The 24,985-nt window shown below is 31.1% G+C and overlaps 1 protein-coding gene across 2 annotated transcripts in view; it reads right to left on the bottom strand.

Moving 5' to 3' along the window:
- The window catches only part of LOC126881687 (probable multidrug resistance-associated protein lethal(2)03659), a 463,648-nt gene that overhangs the window by 333,832 nt on the left and 104,831 nt on the right, over nucleotides 1-24,985 (bottom strand). For both annotated transcript variants that reach the window (XM_050646099.1, XM_050646105.1), the window contains one exon: nucleotides 15,971-16,201. In XM_050646099.1, the coding sequence (XP_050502056.1) occupies nucleotides 15,971-16,201 (231 nt within the window). The remainder of the gene's footprint in view (nucleotides 1-15,970; nucleotides 16,202-24,985) is intronic.

Genomic DNA, 24,985 nt, shown 5'->3' with positions numbered 1-24,985 from the left:
CGAGTCTTTACCCGTGCGTCATTAATACCTGGCGAGATAAAACACATACATTTTATCTAGCATCATTCTCTTCCACGCATGAAACTCATGACAAACCAGCTGCCGTTTGTTATTAAGTAAAAACACATGTTATTTTTATGAACCATCTAGACTCAGTGCATTGAAAAGAGATAGGTACAAAAAAAGACGATTCGGTATGTTTTCATATTTTAAGCACAATTTGTTTGACGTTTCTGCTTTGTTTACTTTTATGGCTGTCAGTCAGTTGAATTTTTTGCGATTTTTGTCGAATTTTTGCGTTTTGAAGTTTCTTTATATTACACAAACAGTTGTTTTCACAACTAATTTTATATTGGGCTTTGAAATTTTAAGGTAAATAATTATATTTTGGCAATTAATATTTAAAACATACAAAGCTAACGTCATTCACACAGTAAAGAAATGATTGTGTTTAGATTTCCGTCAAAGTGAATAAAATAACAAAAATAAAATATGTTATTGAATTTTTTTATAAATTGATTATTTATTTGTTACTCAATAATTATAAAAAATTTATTAAGCTACTTCAAACATAGCTGTAATTCTGCACAAAAATTTTGAAGCAAAACTTACATTTGACATTCTATATATTTGATAACGTCAAATTTTATAATAAAACCCGTAATCGGAACAGCAGCCACTTGCTGTCACTTGTTGTTGCGTGAAATAGATTTCCGACTTATTTCTTATGCTTTAAATGATGACGCACGGGTAAAGACTCGCGGACTCAACTGTATCTCTATGTACATTGCTTTTGTAAAATATATAGGTATACGCTGTGAGCTCGTACGTAGAGGGGATATTTACAAATTCGCGAACGCCAGTAGTGGCAAGTCTGTAAACGTTTACCGGAAATTTGACATAAATGTCAAAGTGATTAATTTAAAATTAACATTAAAAACATTAATTATAAAAAATATTAGTTGGTCAAAGCTTTGGTGTATATTTTTACCTTAAATATACTTACGTCTTAAATACTGAATTTCAGTTTTTTTAATGTTCCGTAATATGTAATTATAAATTAATCTTAGCGCCATCTACACGATAATTGTGAAAGTATACGAAGTAAAAAATTCATATTTTATCAATAGAACGTCAAAATGATTAGCAAAATCTTAAAAAAAAATCTGTTACAATTTAATTACTTTTTAGCGTTGTAAATATTAAGCAATAACAATTACAATTTAATTACTTTTTTGCGTTGTAAATATTAAGCAATAACAATTAAATAATCAATTAAAAAATTACCGGTAAAAGTTGAATTAATAACCGCTAGGAGCGACACCAGCGAAGCTCAGAGCGTATAGGGTTTTATGCCCACATGGTTGAAGGAAGTAACAAAATAAATCCACTATTAAACAAGCAGGGTAAAATATTATGTATTATCATACTATCATGTTTTATCATATTATCATTTTACACTGTAATGTTTGTCATGAAGGAGAAACAAATTAAAGTTTAACATTGTATAATGCATTTTTAGTAAACATCTAGTACCATGACCCAAAAGATTTTTAAGTGGTAAACAGCACTACGTCAACTACATTGTGTTTTAAATTCTTTTTTTATTAAAAATAAATCAAGTTTATTATCACAATATGTGTTTTAAATAATACAATAATTTTGAAAGTTAATAACCTGAAGAATAAATTAGACAAGAGATTGTGACATAATATGTATTAACATACATTCTGTGAATAAAGAAACACAAAAATAAACTTAAAATGCTTCTTCTGTAAAATTACAAATTTGTGACATAGTGTCCTTTACCTCCGGCAAACAGATTTAATATACGCTTGTCAAAGTACTCAGCAATACTTAACAAGTGAGCTACGGATGAAGTTGATATCATCCAATTTAAGCAAGTTACAATGAAAATAAGAAGACCCTTTAGATTTTTTTAGGAAATAGTGAAAAATGAAACATACGCCATTTCCAAAAAAATTAAAATTTTTTAGTAATACCTATAAGACTTTCTTTACTTTAGTATAAGTACTGACTTATACTAAACCTGATATCGGTGCAGTACCAACAATCCGATATAAAAAAACTACAATTAATAAAACATTTAACCCCTTCTGTGACTACTTTATTTAAACAATTTACCAACATCAAAAGTGTTCAATATAATTTGTTAGAAAACCGACAACTGTTTTCTAAAGTAAAAGACAAGACACCAACTGTGAATAAAACTAATGTTATCTACAAACTGCCTTGTTTGGATGGCCAGAGCTGTTATGTTGGCCAAACTTCTCAATGGCTAAAACAAAGGGTTACACAGCACAAAAGTGACTGTACAAAAAAGAAGAATACATGTGCAGCAGTTGACCATTATTTAAAGACTGAGCATCAATTTGACTACTCAAATGTCAGGGTTCTACAGCAAGAGAATAATTACAAGAAAAGATTGTTCTTAGAAATGTGTCATATTAATAAAGAAAAATATGCAGTAAACTACAAGGCAGACACGGGACAGTTGAGCAATATCTACTGTAATATTCTTAGTATGTTAAAATCATTTTTCTGTTTACAATTATATTTTAAATCATCCTGTATATTTTTAATGTGTAATTTTATTGTGTTTTAATTGTTTCTTAGTTGTTTTTATGTTTGCTTTTTATATTTCATTACTAATGATCAAGTTGCTTTTAACTAATATTGTTAGTACTGTTTTGAACATATTATGTACAAGAACCTTTTTAAATATTTTTAACTCTAAATCTGTAAGTAATTCATTGTTTATTCTCATCTTATATTTATACAAAATTTGAATCATATTTTAGTTGTCTCCTGATGAAGCTGACAAAAATCAGCGAAATATAGAGAAATAAAAGAAAAAAGAGTTTTTTTCAAATAACAGACCGCATAACCGTTACACCACTACAATAAATTGTTATTTACGTTTCGGTCGATAATCCTACCAGTTTTGTTATATATATATATATATATATATATATATATATATATATATATATATATATATTAAGAAGACAATTAACCAAAAACTATATATATATATATATATATATATATATATATATATATATATATATATATACGTCTTCATATCAAGGCGAGATCCGACTAAATCGAGGACAACCCGAGATCCACCAATAGGAAATTAATTATTGGAGTATATTGTTCATAAGTATCTTTATAATTAACATATTAATCATGGCACACTTAGAGGGGAAAAGATTTTTGTAAAATGTTTTTTTAAAAATACTGCTTGTTTTAAAAATACATTACAAGAAAGTAAAATTTTTTATAAATATTATTAAAGTTTAAAAAATAAAATAACTCAATATGTAATTATTATTTGATAGTTAAAAAATGATTTTAAGTAAAATGATTTAAAAGATAAAAAGAAACACACATAATTTTCAGGGTCAACTCCTAATTGCATGAAAATTTGGATTTAGATTCTACCCATCCCCCACTTCAAAGTTGAATTTGTGCCGTTGATTGCTTTTACTTGGAGGGTGAAAAAATATATGTTTAAAATAAGTCCGGAAACAGATCTGACTAAGTTTAAGCAACTTTTGTTCTATAGAGTTTTTTTTAACTTAGGTACTAGGTTAATTTAGTAGTAGGTACTAGAGTCACTTGCGACTAAAAATATTTACTTTTCAACAAAAAAAAACACGTTTTTCGGCGGTTTTTCGCAAATACTCAAAAAGTAAGTATTATATCGAAAAAATATTCTTGGAAAAAATGTAGCATATAAAAAACGAAAAAATGGTATATTCTTAGTCTATAGAACCAGTAAAAGTAAATTTGTAGCTCATAAAAAAGACGATATTATCCTTCAAATTCCAAATCAAATATTTTAACGTGATACATAGTACCAAAAAATGAAGCTCTTTTCGGGGAAAACCCATTAAAATTTTTTTAAAGTGTTAACAAAAAGCTTTATTTTATTTTATAAAAGTTATATACGGGTAGGAGAGACAACGGAACGAATTTTCGAACGTTTAAACAGACGACATCCCAGATTTACCAATTTCTGGACAATTGATCCAAAGGCTGGATTCTAACAACGAAACAGTTGTGGATTTTCAAGTTTTCAATGAGAGTTAGAATGAAAAAACATTAGTGACCTCGAGTATGATGGTTTGGAGAATTTGGCTGGTTATATCTGCCATAAATTGAAGGACTCCAGTATTCAATCCGAAGATGTTTCAACGTACACGTGGGTTGATCATTTGAGTAAGTGTGGTTTATGTAAACCATCAGACACTCTCTTGTCATATATTAAGTAACTGGAGACAATTTTTCCTTCCACATAATTGGTGATTCCATTTTGGTAACTAAAAATTATTTAGAAAACCTTATATCTAAAAGTGTAACTGTAGACTGTTCTAACAAAGCGAACAAGTTATTTTTTAGGTCTCGGATGTACTTCCGAATTAAAGAATTAAACAAGTCTCTTAACAACCTGACATTGCGTAAAAGAAAAATTATGAAAACTGCTACATAGTTGCTGTATGTACGTCTATTTCACATGCACAAAATTTAAATAAAGTGCATGGCATGAAAACTTTAAAACTTATTTTTGTCTTTTCCAAGCCTCTTACTTAAATCTGATGAAATACATTATTTAAAAAGTAAAAAATTTTGTTTTTTTATCAATCCATTAAATTTATGGTTTTATTTTGAGGCTTTTCTTCCCCTTGGTAAAAATTATATTTACTAATGTGTAGGCCACGAATCAATTTTTGCCAACTAACGAAATATAATAATTTTAGTAGATATCGATTATATGAATATTTCTATTTTCCGGATACCAATATAATCAAGAAACTGGGAACTTTACAAATAACTGAAAATCAATTTAAATAAAAGTAAATAGTTTAATAATTTTCCTCTAAACTATAAAAATCACTTAGTTTCTTTTAGTCATAATTCATTCATTTGTACTATTCTCAAATTTCATTCGCGTTCGTATTACGAACGCATAGACGGGACTATGCTTTACTCTGTTGTTAACGTCATGCGCCAATCGGACGAGCTTACGTAACTAGAATATCAGGGCGTGCATATTTCCGGGTCCCGGTGAATTCGTATCTATTTTAATCCCCATCCTAATTACAGACCAACTGGCAACTCTGGTGCGCAGGTAATTTTTAAATAACGCATTAACTACCGGTGAATTGGTAACTTTCATTTTTTAAGTATTGTTGATAATCTAATATCGGTATTCCAGGTATTTAGCGCTGCACTCCTAGAAAATGGAAAAAATGTCACAGGAAGTGAAACCGATGATGAAACGAAACGCAAAAGAGAAAACTTGGATGATTGTTTTAATAGAAGTAAAATTAAAAAACGGTCACCAAGCAAAGCAGGCAACGAAAACAAGGAAGACATGGAAAATGTTATGATTACAATAATGAAAGAGCTAATGAATAAAAACGATGAAATGCTTCAGGAAATAAAGCAAATAGGGAAAGAATAACAAAAAACCAATAAAGAGTTAATGGGTGTAAAAGCAGAGAAACAAAAACTAAAAAAAGAAGTAAAACAGCTACATGAATGAATGGAGCAACTGGAGAAATTTAGCAAAAAGAAAAGCTTGATCGTAACTGGGTTGAAAGTAGAAACAAATGATTATAAAAAATTAAAAGAAGAAATGGAAAATTTCAGAGCCCAAGAGTTGCAAATACAAATAAAACTAAGAAGTGCAAAAAAATAGGAGAAACAGTATGCGCAATAGAAACAGAAGCCCTCACGGATAAAATGGAAATCCTAAACAAGAAACGTAAACTAAAACAGCATAAAGATCGTATCTATATAAACAACGATTGGACATCGAAAGAAAAAGAAATACAAAAGGAAATAACTAAAATAGCAAAGGACGAAAGAAGCAAAGGTAAGCAAACGAAAATCGGCTACAAGAAATTAATAGTGAATGGCAAAATCTAGATATGGGACGAACAGAGAGAACAGCTGATAGAAAATTTAAAAAACTAATAAACGAAGAACAGCGGCTGAAATATGATATTGACATGGCAAAAAAAGACTAGGAAATGCAAACGGTTAACGAAAACAAAATAACGCACACAAAATAAAGAAAGAATCTCAATAAGAAGAAAAGAACAAAACCCATTAGAATGGGCTCTTGGAATATTAGAACCATGCTGGCAGCAGGTAAGATGCAAGAAATAGCTCTTGAAATGAAAAAATACCAACTAGAAATCCTAGCCGTACAGGAAATACGATGGAAGAAAGAAGGAAAAATTGAGAAGAAAAACTTTAGCATGTATTATTCGGGGGAAAACAAACAGGGAACGAATGGTACGGCATTTATGGTGAACAAAAAAATGAGGGAAAAACTGATACAATTCAAAGCAGTTAATGAAAGGATATCTTACATAAGAAAATAAACAAGCCCACATCTCGATAGTCAATTGCTATGCACCCACCGAAGAAGCAAACCAAGAAGATAAAACAGAATTCTAAGACATCCTGGAAGAAACCTGTGAAAATATTCCGAGGAATGACATATTAATAATATTGGGTGATTTCAATGCAAAGATCGGAAAGGAGGACTATAATCGTAATGTAGCTGGCAAAGAAACCATTCATGAAACTACAAATGATAATGGAGGAGAAATCTGCAACCTAGCAGCAGCAACAAATACATATATAGTTAGTACTGGGCATAAACATAAAAAAGAAAACAAAATAACATGGATGATACCAGGAAGAATGGATGGAAACCAAATAAATCATACTCTAATTTCGAAAAAGTGGACACAAATAGTACAAGACGTAAGGTCATATAGAGGGGCAAATGGAGGCACTGACCACATATTGTTGATAGCAAAACTTAAGATGAAAATAATCAAAGCAAATAATCATAAGGAAGGAAAAAGGAGGAGATGGAATATAGCCAATCTGAAAACGCAAGAAACAAAGCAACAATATACAGAACAACTGGAACAGAAATTGGGTCAGTACGAGCACATAGAAATAGAAGGAGAATGGAAAAACATAAAGAACAGCATAGTAAAGACAGCAGAACAAATAATAGGATTCCAAAAAAACAAAGAATCGAAAGAATGGTTTGATGAGGAATGTCACCAAAAAAGTCAACTGAAGCACCTCGCAAGAAACAAATGGCTACAAAGTGCCGAACAGGAACAACTGGGCCAATATAGAAAAGAAAAACAAGAAGCATTGAAACTCTATAGAAGAAAGAAGAACACATGGATCTCTGAACAAATGCAAGAATTAGAAACGAATAATAAAGACAACAAGAAATTGTTCGAATAGATAAAACAACAACACAGTACCAAAAAATCTGTCCCAAAAATAAACAAAAAAGATTGGGAAAAACATTTCACGGACCTATACAAAAACGACAATAAGGCATACTCAGAGGATGAGGATATAAGAGATAACAGAGATGAAGAGGAAGTCGCACCTACTTATTAGGAATTCATGGAGGTATTAAAACAACTAAAAGTAAACAAAACGCCAAGGCCAGATGAAATCAACAACGAACTGATCATCAACGGCGGAGAGGAGCTCATGAAGCGAATGCACAAGTTAATGGTTACAATTTGGAAGGACGAAAGCATGCCCATAGAATGGAAAAACGGACACATCGCACCAATCTTTAAGAAAGGGGATCCAACTAAGTGCTGCAACTACAGACCAATTATGCTACTAAATACAACGTATAAGATATTGACCACAATTATAAGAAACCGACTAAATCAATACACAGAAAAAATTATAGGACCATATCAACAGGGTTTTAGAACAATAGATCAAAGGAAGATCAACAATAGATGCAATACACGTACTGACACAAACAATTGAAAAAAGCTATGAACATGACATAGAATTACACATACTATTCATCGACTTCCAACAGGCCTTCAACAGCTTATACAGACAACAATTATTAAAAGAAATGAAAAAAATGCTGAAAAAAAGACTAACTAAAATGACAATAAAAGACTCAACAGCAAAAGTTAAAACTAATGAGGGCGATACAAGTGACATCAAAATAAAACTTGAAGTAAGACAAGGAGACAGTCTGTCAACAACAAACGACACTATTTAATATCGCTCTAGAAGGAGTAATTAGGGACACAGGGCTGAAAAAGACAATTATTCAAAGCTCAACACAGATCATAGGATATGCAGATGAACTGGGACTGGTAGCACGAGATAAAAAAAGACTAGAAGAGGCACTTTTAACCCTGGTAAGAGAAGCAAAGACGAGAGGACTAAATCAATCAGAATAAAACAAAATATCTTATTAGACCAGGACGCATCTGTAAAAATATTAGTACATTTGGACGTTGAGAGGTGACTCAAATTTTTTTGCAGAAATTGCTTGAAAATAAATCAAATAATAATATTTGAGTTATCCTCCCTCTCAAAGGTCCGGAACATTGTTTAAATAATCAAAATGTCAAAAAATTAAGGAAAAATTCGATTTTCTTCTTGGTTTTTTGATTATAACTTTAAAAGTATTCATTTCCGAGAAAAGTTGTACTGACATAAAAGTTGCGTAATTAAATTTCCTACAATATAGAATTAGTTAAAAATTTAAAAAATAGTCACCCTTGTTGTAAAATAGCAATAATTGTGAAAAAAACATACGAAAACAAGTATTCGCATTTTACGTTTCTCAACCATTTATGCTACACTGAGGACCTTCATATTTCACCCTGAAAAATTTTATGATACAGTAAAACAGTATTGTAAATTTCATTAAGATCGGTTCAATAAATTTTGCAATCCAGCTTTCGTAAAAGCAATTCATTTTTTCAAAATGTTACAGGACTAAAAATAAAGCAGATACCAAGTTAAAAATTGTTTTGCATATAGAAGTGTACTGTACCTTTCATTTGCAATTTTGCAAAATTACAATCGCTTAACACCACGGCGTCAGGAATTTTTTTAAATAAACATTAATTATTGGTGCTACGCGCAGGACAGCGGATAGGTTGCTCTGATTGATCATTCCAATGACCTTTGATAATGATTGATACATTTTAATTTTTATGACATTTCGATATAAATAAATAAATTTGTTTATTGCAAAATAAAAACACATACTCTATCCTTTGAAATAACACTTTTATTAGCAAAAACTTTCTTTGTTCATATATTTTAACTTAAATAATAAAAGTTTATTATTTTTAAACATATGCAATTGTTTAAACAATATTTCACAAACAATAATAAAATTAGTTTGATTTTTGTGGAATTAAAAAATTAAAATACAACAAAATATAGAGTAAGAAAATAATTTATTAGATAAAGATTGGAAGAAATTTTGGTGGAAATCAACCTGTGTGAATCGAACACCGCTGTCCTGCGCGTAGCACCAAAAATTATTGTTTATTTCAAAAAATTTCTGACGCCGTGGTAATTAATCGATTTTAATTTTGAAAATTGCAAATGAAAGGTACAGTACACTTTTATAAGCAAAAAAAAATTCAACTTGCCATCTGCTTTATTTTCAGTCCTGTAACATTTTGAAAAAATGAATTTTTTTTGCGAAAGCTGTATTGCAAAATTTATTTTGCAAAATCTATTGAACCGATCTTAATGAAATTTACAGTATTGTTTTACTGTATCATAAAGTTTTTTTGGGTGAAATATGAAGGTCCTAAGTGTAGCATAAATGGTTGAAAAACGTAAAATGCGAATACTTGTTTTTGTATGGTTTTTTCGCAATTATTGCTATTTTGCAACTAGGGTGACTATTTTTTTAAATTTTAACCAATTCCATATTGTAGTAAATTGAATTACGCAACTTTTATGTCAGTACAACTTTTCTCGGAAATGAATACTTTTAAAGTTATAATCAAAAAACGAAGAAAAAAATCGAATATTTTCTTCAATTCTTGACATTTTGATTATTTAAACAATGTTCCGGACCTTTTTGAGAGGGAGGATAACTCAAATATTATTATTTGATTTATTTTCAAACAATTTCTGCAAAAAAATTTGAGTCACCTCTCAACGTCCATCTCAAAACAGATCCGCCCTGGACTATATAAGCACACGAGACAATGTAAACAGAATAGCAGAAATAAAGATAGGTGAAAATACATTCCAGAGAGTAGATTGCTTCAAATACCTGGGGGTGATGGTGGACGGCAAAAACGGAAGGAGTATAGAGATAAACGACAGAATTAAAGCAGGTAATAGAGTATATTGGAAATATCACCAACTACTCAAGGACAAAAACCTGAGCAAAAAAAACAAAATCAAAAATATACACAGCAGCAATCAGATCAGTGATAGCCTATGGAGCAGAAGTAATGTGCCTTACGAAAAAGGACGAAGAAAAGTTAAAAATAATTGAGAGAAAAATTATAAGGATACATGGCCCAGTAAAGACAGAAACAGGGGAATATTGAAAGCTGATGAACCATGAAATAATAAATATAAATAAAGGAGAAGATATAGTAAAATTCATTAAAGCACAAAGCCTCAGATGGTTTGGGCACACAAAGAAGAGGGGTAGAAGAACTGATCAGGAAGATAATGAACTGGAAACCAGTAAAAAATAGACCAAGAGGAAGACCAAAAATTAGATGGGAAGATCAACTGCTAGACGATATATCAAATATGGAAATTGCAAACTGGAGAGAAAAGATTCAGGACCGGAGAGAGTGGAAGAAGATAGTAGAGAGGACAAAAAAACATCACAACCTATGAACTAAGACCTAAAGGAAAAGCGGACTAATTTACCGCGTGAAATGGATTAAAAGAGCTCATATTTGACCGAACTATACTCTAACAAGAGTGAACGGTCCATATAATAATTCCAGGTATGTACCTGTATAAATTACCCTCCTTGAAGTTGGTGTAAAAGGTATTCACCATCTATGTATTGTCTTTTGGAAGGATTACTAGAGAAAATCCAAATAAATTTTGAAAAAATGGCTGAAATCGCTGAAATTCTTGTAACAGATTCCGTAATGAGTGTACATGGGTGGTAAATGATTTTAAATTTCACTTAAAGAAAGTGTTAAAAAGTCTAAAACATTTATGGTACTGTTCTGCATCTGGTTTCCAGGCAACCTGTTATACCGACGGTTAGTTTTTTTTAATATTTTGAGTAGTAACTATGTTGGTTATCAACAATTTGATGTCAAAAATGCACATTTTGCCATTTTTTGTCTACCAGTAAGAAGAAAAACATTCAAAACAAAATTTAAGATAACCGCATTATAGAGCATGTAAAACAATTTAAACAAGGTTTTATAAATTTCGCTATACTTAATTGTTGCTTATAAAACTATAAATTAAGTCAGTTTAACGTTAATATAACTTATGTAAAAAATACAACTTATATCTCGATATTACGTGAAATAGCTCAAAGAAATGAGTAAAAATACACGGTTTTTATGACACTCAGTGTAACTACGTAACAATTGTTTTAGTTTCTATATGGACGGAATAACAAAATTTATGTAAATCTGACCAATATTTTCTCAATTTAATTATTTATTGACAATTTAAATGAAAGATAGCCGATTTTAAGAATTTTTTACAATGTTTTACCAAAAAACTGAAAAAAGAACCGATTAGTGTATTGAAATAGCCTTAAAATGAGTTGAAGTAAAATAGAATTGGAGCTTTGTTTATCAATAAACATTAACTATTCAAATTTATTTCTTACGTTTTAAGCTAACTACCTGAGGTACCCCTAAACCCTAAAAATGTCATCAAAACGACGATTTTGAAGCTCTTCCGACTGGATTAAAGAAGCTATTATCGATTCAAACAAAAGTTGTGTATTTTTAATTCTAAATTTCAACTATTTAATTAAAAATAAAGTGTTTCAGTTGAAAATTCAAAGTTGCTACACCCACCGCTTTCGCAGGCAGAATAAGAACCCTGCTTTTGCATAAGTATATAGATTTTGAAAAACCATTCAAAAAGCATTCCAAAGTTTTTTCGATATGCCGTCTAATTCTCGAGATATTTGACAATCGCCTTTCTGGACAGAGCCCTTAAATAATGTAAACATTCTTATTCAAGCTAGACACAAGCCGAGTGAGAGAGCTGACCGTGAAATTCATTTGCGATGTTTCCAAATTTACCGGATCTCGAGTTGTCTGCAAAATATATATTTACCATATACACAGCGGATCGCGCGCGCTGCCCTCTACAGCGGATTTAGTGGAACCACTGCAATATAAAATTCACCAAAAGGGGTGCAAAATGAGGTCCAGACAAAAATCGATTTCCTTGTACCCTAACCATTGTTACATCGAGATGTCACTATATACACGTGAATACAAGGTGAGATCCAAAATCGGATCTCGCCTTGCAAAACGGATCTCATCTTGTATAGCTTATGATACAAACGGATCTCGCCTTGATATGAAGACATATATATATATATATATATATATATATATATATATATATATATATATATATATACATATATATATATATATATATATATATATATATATATATATATATATATATTATAAGTACTGAGATAACAGCTGGGAAGAACCCTGTTACTGAGAAAGCAATGAAAGACTGGTGCTTCGAAGTGAGTGCCTTTTATTTTTGTCAAGCTTTCGCCTATTGATTTTAGGCTTCTTCAGGACTTGCTACAAAGAAGAACATTCTTTACAAATATGCTTAAAGATAGAATAAGCAATTCTTACCGAAATAGGTGCACTAGTGCTCAGTGAAAATAAGGATACATATTTGACCTTGTCTTTTGTGTGTATACATAATTATGACAGTTATTTTTGTTGTTATTAGCTAATTAAAACCAGATACTAAAACTGAGTCAGGTCCTCCCTATCCAACCTTAATCAATTGTAAGAAAATTTAGACCAAAGTCGTTAGAAATTGATTTTTTCAGCGTCAAAAATAGATTGTCAACGTCGTCTTCTGTTTTGTTACGTCTGACCGGGAAAGTCCAAATTCCAAACCCAACCGCACATATTGATTTATTTAGAGATTTCGAGAGAAGAGACACATAACCTCAAACAACCATTCGACTGTCACTATTCGAACAGCTGTCTGAAATCACTTGTTCTCTTTTTCATGATGTAATTGCGGCAAGTTTCCAATTCAGAACCTCCCACCCAACCAATTACAAAGGACGGATCAAAGGTGAAAGAATGTAATGAAAATCGTTAGAACGGTCGACAGCTCAGCTGTCACTTATTGAACTGTCGTTCGAATCCAACGATCTCGCTAACCCGGAAGGCAGTGTTGATCTTTGAAATGTAAACGTAGGTTAGGTTTGTTAAAAGGAGTAAAGAGATAGATGTCACAAGTAAGCATATGAAGTGGCCTTTAATAAGAAGGTTGGCAACAGTGTGCCTGTCTATGTCAACGCACACATCCGCCGGCTTATGAAACGTCACTTGCAATGCTACGAACAAGATGTAACATACCGTATATAATTTGTATATGTATATTTTATTTGTAAGATGCTTTAATAAATAAAGTTATTAAAGCTATTTACACTTATTTATATAATTTTATCGTGAATTTCAGTTTTATAAATCTTTAGACAGTTGCTCTGTGAACTACACACAACGCAAAAGTCTAGGGATATTTATATAAATAGACGTATTTTGTTTATCTGTAATCAACTTAAAAAAAGTAATACAAAATTTGTAGTTTAAATTGTTGTTTAATATGTCAAAAACCATAAATTGCAAAAAAAAACCAGAACATTGGAGCAAAAAAATATATTGCAAATCACCCATATTTCACATACCACCATAAAATGCCAAAAATACGAAATATAAACTTAAAATAAAGTATGGCCACCACGTTGGTTTATCACAGCTCTACATGTACTGTTCATGCTCCGAATCATATTGTTAATATCTGCTTGAGGTAGTTGTGTCCATTGTTCTCTCAGAAGCTCTTTTAATTGAAACTCATTGTAGATATTGCCCATATGTGGAGTAATTCTTCGTTGGAGCATGTCCCATACATGCTCAATGGGATTCAAGTCCGGTGATTGTGTTGGCCACGGCAATACATCAATACACTCGTTATCCAACCAGTTTGTTATAATACGGGCAACATGTGGTCGAGCGTTATCATGCATAAAGTAAAAATTTTCTCCAACAGCAGCAGCAAACGGGCGCACAACAGGTTCAAAACTAGTGTCCAAATATTGCTGACTTCTGAGAAAGCCACGCGGGAAAATGAGGTCAGTTCTTCCTTCAATCATGGTTCCGCCCCATACCATTAAGGTACCATCTCTGTATGCATACACTTCTTGAAGATGTCGTAATCGTTCTCCATTTCCGGGTCGTCTCCAAACTCTTGTCCGATGAGAATCTGGATAAAATCCATATCTAGACTCGTCACTAAACAAAACTGTGGCCCAGTCATTGTTAGTCCAATTCTGAAACTCTTGACACCAGGTTAATCTTGCAGCGCGATTGCCTCTAGATAGAGGTGGATATCTCAGTGATCGCCGACTACGAAGATTGGCTTCATGGATACGATTCCTCACAGTACTGCGGCTAATTGTTACATTATGCGCAAGCTGTAATTCATTAACCAGCTCGGGTGCTGTGATTGTTGGCTGTCTTTTGGAATTTAAAATTAAATATCGGTCTTAAGCGATGGTTGTAGAGCAGCCACGTCCTGGATGTTGCTCGACTGGACTCCCAGTGTCTCTAAACCGACGCCACAAACGACTTACGACGCTTTGGGAGACACCCAGCTGGTCAGCAGCTTGAGTTTGTCGCATACCAGCTTGAAGGAGGCCCACGGCTCTATTCATCTCATCCAACGTTAAATGTTGTCGTTGCATGGTAAAAAGACAATATCTTTAACTCACCAATTAAGCAAGGATGGTATAAAGTGACTAAAATTAAAAATAAACAAAACATAAAAATATCGATTTCTTTGTCCCTTATAAAAAAACATTCTAAAACACGTATTACTATCAGTTTTACAATTTTGTTTGATAAGATAGTTTGATAAGAAGTGAGTGTCTATATCAACAATTATAGTACAAGCAAATTTATATGGTCATGAAATTTCTGTCATTGGTATTGTCAAATTATTAAAATATCCTTAGACTTTTGCGTTGTGTGTATATAGGTATTCCATAATATTTTAGAGGGATTTTCTAAAGGCCAGTATGATAACGTACCTATTTTGAATATAAATCTTCATTGTCATCATTAGTTTATTTTAATTTTACAGTTAAAAAAAGTTCAAGAAAATATTGTATGGATGAATATCATTCAGTCTGTAATGTACACCTACCAAAAATTATATTTTCTTTTTGTCTTTTTGTTTCAAATACACTTGATTTATTAAAAAAACTATTAAGCAGGCAACAAATATTAAATACTTAAATTAAACAAATGATCCCGCGTACATGAAGACTAAGCATGATTTGAAATGACTTTAATGTCCTTTTGGTATGCACTTTAAACGCCGTTTCTTTCGACTGGTAATTATAATCTAATAAATATTTTATTGAAGGTTTTAATGGTTGTACTTTAACACAATTTTACTAAACAACACAGTATTTACTTTTATTTTCCATAGTAAACACACATACACACAATTCAATACTATCTCTTCTAAAACTGTATTAAACTCCTAAGTAAACAAAATGGTGTATAATTTTACATGAGACATGAGAAATAACATTACAAAATATGATATGACGTCAGAAGGGTTCGCGCGCTTTTTAGATCGTTTAAAATGATTTAAATACACAGAAGATTTTAAATTTGTAAAGTTATCATGAGGTTATGATGGGTGAAATTTAGGAAATCTTATTTTTAAACGAAACTAAAAATTATTATTCAATAATACAAAAATTGTAAGTTCCCTAGTGTAAATATGATTGTAACTGATAAATATTTTCTATTGTGTAAAATAACGAGAAAAATTATTTTTAACGCCACCGATAAAATCAAATACTTACTTCAAACATTCAGCTGTTAATATACAGAGGCTCAAGCCTGTTATCTGAATGGAGTATGTCCTTATAATACATCTTAATAAGGATGGTGACTTTGCATGAAGTGTTTCTTTTGTCCATAATTTTTCTAATTGATCTCCCAGTCTGGTCGAATCGTGTACTTTTCTGTGGCTGTACATATCATCTTCGGTTAACTCTCTTTTGTAACCGGTCACGAAATAGGGCAATAACCAGCTAAAACAAATATAGAAATAATAGTCAAGAGAAATAGGATTTTTCTCGTGACACAACCCCCTCCAGGCTAAAAATAATTTTTTTGAATAGTGTGAACCTCTATTATAAGAATCTATATGTTTCCTGCAGCCGATTTTGTTGATATACATAGTTATTAATAAATGAAGATCAAAAAACAGTAAATTTTCGCTTATTCGCGTATTATCAAAAAGTGAAGAGTTTAAAACAAATTTGAGAGTAAAAAACTTAAAAATCATATAAATAACTTCAACATGGCGTTCTCTAAGTATTTCTGTACTTATTTGTTGCTTAGGAAATTGCAGAATAAGTCATACATTTTGGGTTTTTATAAATGTTCATAACTTATTTAAAAATAAAGTTAGAATCTTCTGATTAGATAGAATGCTGAGACTTTTGGTGTTTAAATTATACTTAAAATTTCAAAGCGATTGGTCAAAAAGTTTAAAAGGTATTTAATTTATCTTTCCCAAATTAATTTTTTTTAACAATATACGTCAGAAAATTATGAATCTATAGTAATACTACGGATAGCTTATGAAAGAAAAAGACTTCTACTATTAATTTTATTAACGAAAATAATTTTTAATATTGCAAAATCAGGTAAATTTTATGCTTGTAAACAATTAGAATAACTTTTTAACCATTTAGTCCTGTCGCCAGGGGGGGTACAACGGCCTCGTTAATTCAGATGGACTTACCCAAGTTTTTTTTATGTATTTTGACCCGTAGAACACGAATTTTTTGGGTAACAGTTGATCCGGATGTCGATAAGATTGTTATAGACCAAGAACTTGAGGAATCAAATAACAGCGATTTTTGGCAAAACAAAACAATATTTTGTATTTTTTGGGTCATTTTAAGCAAAAAATATTTCTACAAGTTTTTTAGTAGGATGCACAGTTTTCGAGATAAACGCGGTTGAACTTTCAAAAAATCGAAAAACTGCAATTTTTAAACCCGAATAACTTTTGATTAAAAAGTAAAACAGCAATTCTGCTTAGCGCCTTTGAAAGTTCAAGTCAAATTATGTCGGTTTTGATTATTTGCATTGCTAAAAATTTATTGTGTTATTGTTAAACAAAGCTACAAACAACTAGTGCGTGAGTGATGTTTCTATGATTTCTCATTTAAAATCGAACGAGTAGGTAGAATAGGTACTAGTGCAATCAAGACTATTTCTACGTTACATGCGTTAAAACGCATGTAAAAGCACGGGAAACCCTACGTGTTTATAGCTTTGTTAAACAATAAAAAAATAAATTTTTACCAATGCAAATAATCAAAACCGATATAATTTGACTTAAACTTTCAAATGCGGTAGGCAGACTTGCTATTTTATTTTTTAATCAAAAGTTATTCGGGTTCAAAAATTGCAATTTTTCGATTTTTTTAAAGTTCAACCGCGTTTATCTCGAAAACTGTGCATCCTACGAAAAAACTTGTAGAAATATTTTTTACTTAAAATGGCCCAAAAAATACAAAATATTGTTTTGTTTTGCCAAAAATCGCTGTTATTTGATTCCTCAAGTTCTTGGTCTATAACAATCTTATCGACATCCGGATCAACTGTTACCCAAAAAATTCGTGTTCTACGGGTCAAAATACATAAAAAAAACTTGAGTAAGTCCATCTGAATTAACGAGGCCGTTGTACCCCCCCTGGCGACAGGACTAATTACCCGAAGGAAAATTAGTTTTTCATATTTAGAAGGACTTTTTTTTACAAATTTAAAAGAAGAAAAACCTTTCCTAGGACAATTAAGGACGAAGTTGGTCTTTCTTATTTTTAATTCATAGCATTTTTTTTATAACAACTAAAAAATCAAATTAGCCACATTTGAAAGAACATATTTCAAAGTTTTAATGTGACTAATATAAAAAATATTTCCTTTCAAGGGAATCGTCCACAAAGCTTCAAAATGTGGTCCTTAAAATCGGCCGGCCTTGAAATTTGGGATAGCGATGGGATAGGGAAAGGAGCTGAACCGTATCTCTGGTTCCCGTTTATGGATTCCGACGTTTTTTTTAAATTTGTATGTACTTTTTACGTAGATTACAAATATGCATTACTTCAGTAAATATGTAAAAAATACATATTTATATTAATTTAATATATATTAATCCCACTCAATAAATTATTCCTAAAACTTTGCATTGCCTATAGTCTATAATATTGCTTTAAAAATAAGAAATCTCATAGGTTTAATTTCTTGAGATAATCATGCGACATAAAACACATAAAATACTTTTTCTGCAGCCGTCCCGAAAATAAAACTTTCGGTATGATTTATTAAATCGAAAGTACCATTTTACACAACTCGTGCCGAAAGTAGTTACTTTCGGGACTAATTTTTTCACTTTCCGGACGCTTTTTTTACTTTCGGGACGATATTGGGTAGCTAGGTAACGGCTTTGACAATAACATCAACTTTGTATTTTAATATGACAACGCTTGTCATTTAAGATTCGTGTGTTTTCGCTTAGTTTTTCGTTTTTCAATTCCAAGAAATGCAAATCGGCAATGAAACTGCTAAAGCCGCTATTTATAAATTATTGCCGGTAAAGTCAAGAAACAGGTATAAATTGATCTACGATTTATTTCAAAAATGGAGCAATGATAAAAATGTACATACTGTAAATGAAGAAGTCATTCTGAAGATATTCTAACAATATCAATGTAAATAATTGTTATAATAATTGTGTTATTAATAATATTCACAAGTAGATTTTTCTAATGTTGAATTCACCAGAATAACTTTAAAGTGTTTAATAAAAGTTCATAAGTAAAGTTTATCCATATATTCTTTTTAACATACAAAACGGCTGCAGAAAAAATATTGTACGTAACACGATCCAAAAGTGATTTTACGAGACTCGCAGGATTCCAGGGCCTGGATTCCGTGCACTGTAGATATCTACATGTCGCTTTCTATCGATGTCAATTTTCGTAAAAATATTTGAATTTTAGCTTTAATTGAATTATTTTCTAGTTTTGCTAGGTTATACTCTAATTGATGCTGAAGTGAGACTTAGTAAAACAAGAAAATATTTGAATTAAAACTAAAAATTAAAATATATTGACACTGCGCATATCGCTTTCTATTAATGTCAATATATTTGAATTTTTAGTTTTAATTCAAATATTTTCTTGTTTTACTAAGTGTCACTTCAGCATCAATTAGAGTATAACCTAGCAAAACTAGAAAATAATTCAATTAAAGCTAAAAATTCAAATATTTTTACGAAAATTGACATCGATAGAAAGCGAGGTGTAGATATCTACAGTGCACGGAATCCGGGCCCTGGACTCGCCTACGGCTCGCCCTGGAAACTTCCTACTCGTCTCGTAAAATATCACTTTCGGAACTTGTTACATAAATTACTATTCTATGAAATTCACAAATAGAGACTTTGTGCAAATCTTACCAAAATATTCAACACAAACGTCAACAATTATATTTTTAACCATTAGTGCCCACAATTACTGATTTTAAGGATTAATATATTTTGCATTAGGTATTTATTGGTAATATTATTTGTAATAAAACTTCAAATGATACTATATTTGAAAAAAAAATAGAATTACTTAGATATAGATATGTACTCAAATGAGTACACTGGGCACTACAGCGCATTAACCCTCGCAGGACCAACCGTTTAGTAGAAACAGCGAGGATCAAGGAGGGTCAATAAATGTCCACACATAATTTAATCGAAAACGTGCTTCTTTATTTAAACTAATTTAAAAGTAACACTTTTATATTATTCCTAGATGTTAATGGAACAGTTAAAAGAATTTACGAATTTATAATTTACTCGGAGTCTTCGGCTTCAGTGGAATTGGCATCATCGTAGGATACAGAAACATTTTTGACTTCTTGCTGTGCTTACCGCATACATACTTGCATTTTGAACAAACTATGGTTGTGTTTGCCCACTTATTGGCCTTTTTTCTTTAAGATTTTGCTAATTTGATATATGAATGATATCGTCCCTTTTTATTTTGGGATGGTGTTGAAGGTATTCAAGGGGATTATTTATAGTCCATTGTCAAGTTTTTATAAAAGTATGAGAAAATGAATTAAATTATAGAAATGCTAATTATGCCATCTAATAGGGCAGTAGTATGCCAATTATAATTATTTGAGATTTTTAGGAATAAAGGAATTTAGAAAATCGGATGTAATGCAATCTAAGAGAAAAAATTAATTTAAACGAAAAGTTTTAAAAACAGTCGCTCTCAATTCATAGAGTTATATTACACTTTTCACAACTCCATCTGGCTCTTTGATGACACTGAGCACACCTAAATGGTTTAAGAGGAAACAGTAGCGATCAACAGGTAGCGAAAACGCGTTCCAAGATTGTGGCTGTAATTTTGAATATTTTTTCGAGATATTTGGCACACGTATTCGTAATATAATAAAAAATGGCGGTACAGAGCCCAATTTGAAAAATATATTAATAGGTGGAAATTACTCTGTAATTAAATATAATATTAAAAAAACGAGCCTGTACCGCCATTAAGAAGAACAAAAAAATACACTTTCTTCAAATATTTTTTTTATCCGATGCCTAGATTTTATGTCATTTTGGAACTACCAAAATTTTTTATTTCATTAGTAGTTCCAAAATGACACAAAATCTAGGCATCGGACAAAAAAGTTTATTTGAAGAAAGTGTATTTTTTTGTTCTTCTTAATGGCGGTACAGGCTCGTTTTTTTAATATTGTATTTAATTACAGAGTAATTTCCACATATTAATATATTTTTCAAATTGGGCTCTGTACCGCCATTCTTTATTATATTACGAATACGTGTGCCAAATATCTCGAAAAAATATTCAAAATTACAGCCGCAATCTTGGATTGCGTTTTGGCTACCTGTTGATCGCTACTGTATCACCTTAATGAGTTTTTTAAAAAATTATCCTCCTTCAAGTTTCCTAACGGTTGGCAGAATATGTCCGGAAGGTCTAGATTTCATAAACACTGATTTGGCATTATAACCTAAATAAACTTCATTTAAGTCTTGTAATTCATGTTTAATGATTTCAAACCGCTCATTCCACTTTGATGTTCCTACCATACTTGTACAAGTTTTTATCCATTGCGGGCCTAAACACTTTTGTTCTCATAATCTTTTTAACCACAGTGCCAAAGGTACATCTTTTAAGTCTTCGTTATTCTTCGTCTTCATCTGAAGAGCAATGAACTTTAATTTCTTCTACAACGTCTTTAGGTAGTGTCAAATTTCCTTCTATAAGATTATCATGCTCAACTTTTGCTCATCAGTTAGCTTATTTGGGTCTGGAGAAATAGTAACAATATCCACATCAGACCGCAAACTAGAAGTACAAAAATATTTCGTTAAACCTTCGTATTTATTTTCATAGAAATTTCGAACAATAATACTTTCAAATCATGTACAGATGTCATATGCCAAAATATCAAAAGTACTCCCATACGCCCATTGTACTCATGTGAGTACACCTAATTTTAACAACAAATAAATCACGTTATAAGAAAAATTCTGAAAAATTAATCACTTACGCCCTTTACTAAACTTATAAACTAACGTAAACCATTTAGTTGTGAAAAGAAGTAAAAGAGAAACTCCTGTAAATTTAGAAAGTCGATGTCGAGAAAAAAACGCACGTGTTGACTTCATAAACAATAAATCAAAAGTAACACACCAGCTGAATCATTCAACGAAATCTGTTAAGGTTGTCGTTTTAAGGGTATTTAGTTTCCTGTAATTCCTAAGAATTGCAACTATTTTTGCATCTTATGGAATTTTAAGCAAATATGCTATTATAAAATTATTTTATATCATTTAAATGGTTTAACCAGTTACGAACACTGATGATGATTTTGATAAAATTCAAAAACGTGCTGTAATGTAGTTTTAAGGGGATTTTAATAAAAAAAATGTATACCTTTTACAAAGGATTTTTCATTAAATTTTTGTAAAACAAAATATCGGCTAACGGAGCTAGATTTAGGGCATTGATATCCTCATATTTATAATAAAATGTGTGGAAGGAATATTTCAATATCATGACTCATAATACTACTTTTAGAAACAATTGAATGGGATATTTTTTTCATACAATTTATTAAAACTAAACTATTTACTGAGTATAATATATATTATTATATTAGGCATAAATATTTATGTTTTGTGATTAAATTTACTTCAAATATTATTAAAAAATTGAAAAAACAATTTTTAAAAAAATTATATGGTTTATATGACAAATAATTTATTCAAATAATGCATATTCTTAATGCACGCATAAATACATACAAATTAAAAAAAGAAACGCCGAAATCTATAAACGGGAACCAGCGATAGAGTTAACAGCTCATTCCCCCTTCCCGTCGCAGTCCCAAGTTATAAGGCCGGCCGATTTTAAGGACCACATTTTGAAGCTTTGTGGACGATTCCAGTGAAAGAAAATCTTTTTTATATCTCGCACATTAAAACTTTGAAGTATGTTCTTTCAAATGCGGCTAATTTGATTTTTTAATTGTTATAAACAAAGCTGCTGTGAATTAAAAAAATAAGAGGGACCAACTTCGTCTCTAATTATACTAGAAAAATGTTTTATCTTTTTAAATTTGTAAAAGAATTAAGTCTTTCTAAATATGAAAAAATAATTTTTCTACAAAATTTTAGCACTCCATAGGAGCCTTAAAAATGTCACTTTAAAGCACTGAGTGCTTTAGGTACTTTTAAGGCGCTGCAGTTAAAAGTGAAATGTAAAATTTTGCAAGCAAACATCAAAATATTTATCTTCCATTTATTAACATTAATATTAATAGTACAATTTGTATTATTGCATTTTTAACACGTTTGTAGAAAAAAAATATTATATAATATACGTGTTAAAAGTACAATTTTAAGGCACTCATGTGAATTGAAGAATTCGCTTCGTTCATTCTGCAAACCTTCACATGCGTGCCTTAAAGTTGTATTTTAACACTTATATCATAAATAACTATTTTCTATGGGTGATGATTAAAAAGTTATTTTAATTGTTTATAAGCATAAAATTGAGTAGCCTAATACAAAAATGCCGGTCTGGCTGGAGGCTAGCGGTTATTTTCCCCAAAAAACTCCATCAAAGTTAACAAAAGGGTAAAAATTGTTATTATATAAAATATAATAGACGTGACTTCAAAGTAAATTTAAATATTCAAATATAAAGAAAATAAACAGGCCAGGCGATTTACGAGAGATTTTAACTCTGCAAGATGCTTGCATGGGCGCCCCAGGATTATTTTCAGGGGTGCACCTGAACTTCAGAAGATTGCATCTGAATCTGTACATACTATTAACCAGTATAAAATATACTATAACTATGCATTTCTTTCAGGACAGGGGGTGCAATTGTTATTTTGATAGGGTATTTTTTAATATTAAAAATAAATATTCTAATAAACACTGTTTTTTTATTGGTGAAGTTTTCTAACTGCCAGGTGATAAACAAATTACGCGTGCATGTGAATGAAAAGAGCTATTATAGGTAATCAGCAGTGTGAGAAAGAGTGTATACCGATAGCTGTGCATATTCACAAAATTTGATTAATATAACTTAAATTATTAAATTAAATTAAATTACGTAAAGGTCATGGTTACAGAATGGGGACCAAAGAAATCCAAATATTATGTTACGCAGACGACGCTGCATAAATCGCCGAGACAGAAGACGATCTCCAAAAATTAACACACATCTTCAATACAAGAGCCAAGAAATATAATATGATAATATCAGCAGAAAAAACCAAATGTATGACACCATCTAGATACCCACTACGATGTAAAATCGAAAATAATGGGAAAATAATAAAGCAGGAAGCACGGTTTAGATATCTAAGAATAGATATAACTAGTTACGGAGATGTTGAATAAATACGACAACAAAACTTAAAAGCAAGCAAAGCGGCGAGATCTCGTAATGACACAATCTGGAAGAAACCCTAAGACAAAACACAACAGCAAGAATCTATAAAGCAGCAATTAGACCTATTGTAACAAACTAATTCCTTACGATACGCCCCTGGAGGGTGACTGTAATAATTATGATTTTCGAACGACACATATGCTTTTGAAAAAGCCCTGGGTTCTGTGAAGTAGCCCATATGTCGTGTTTCTACTGTGTGTTGGCTACTCTGACCGTCGTCTATGTTTAATGTTTTGCAGATGTAAGGACACAAAGACACTATTCTTAGTTTTCTGTTTTTAGTTCCGTTAACATTCAGACTTTGTATAGAAAAGACGAAAATATACCATTCGATCGTTTATCGTGATTTTCATTGTAATCAACCCTAGAACCTGAGATTAATTACCTAATTTACCTTTATATTGGCGCACAACTCGTGGCTTACTTTAAAATTACAATCGTGTGTTTCGGTAGTTTAAACGAAAAATCGCCTTAGAAAAGTGTGCTTCAGCAATAATAATTGTTAAATTATTCAGTGTGAACCCTTTTCGCAACGGTTTTCAAAAGAAGATCGCTAACTCAAAAGTTAAAAACAATTAAGTGCTTCGCTAATTATATTTTTTTGTCATATGCGGACAATTCGTTTCGGTATAAAAAAATTTTTGAGTGGACATATTGCTTGCAACTTGCCGGTAACTATAGTATTAGGACATTCGCTTCGGTATATAATTAGCCGACATATTGTTCAAGGTGCTTCGGGTATTCGGACACTTTCTTTCTATTTTTTGATTATTTATTAGACAATTGACTGCTTCG

This window comes from Diabrotica virgifera, chromosome 1 (assembly GCF_917563875.1).
Source record: "Diabrotica virgifera virgifera chromosome 1, PGI_DIABVI_V3a".
In the NCBI taxonomy this organism is placed as follows: Eukaryota; Metazoa; Arthropoda; class Insecta; order Coleoptera; family Chrysomelidae; genus Diabrotica; species Diabrotica virgifera.
Note: the sequence above shows the minus strand (reverse complement) of the source record. Positions and strands in the feature narration are given on the sequence as shown.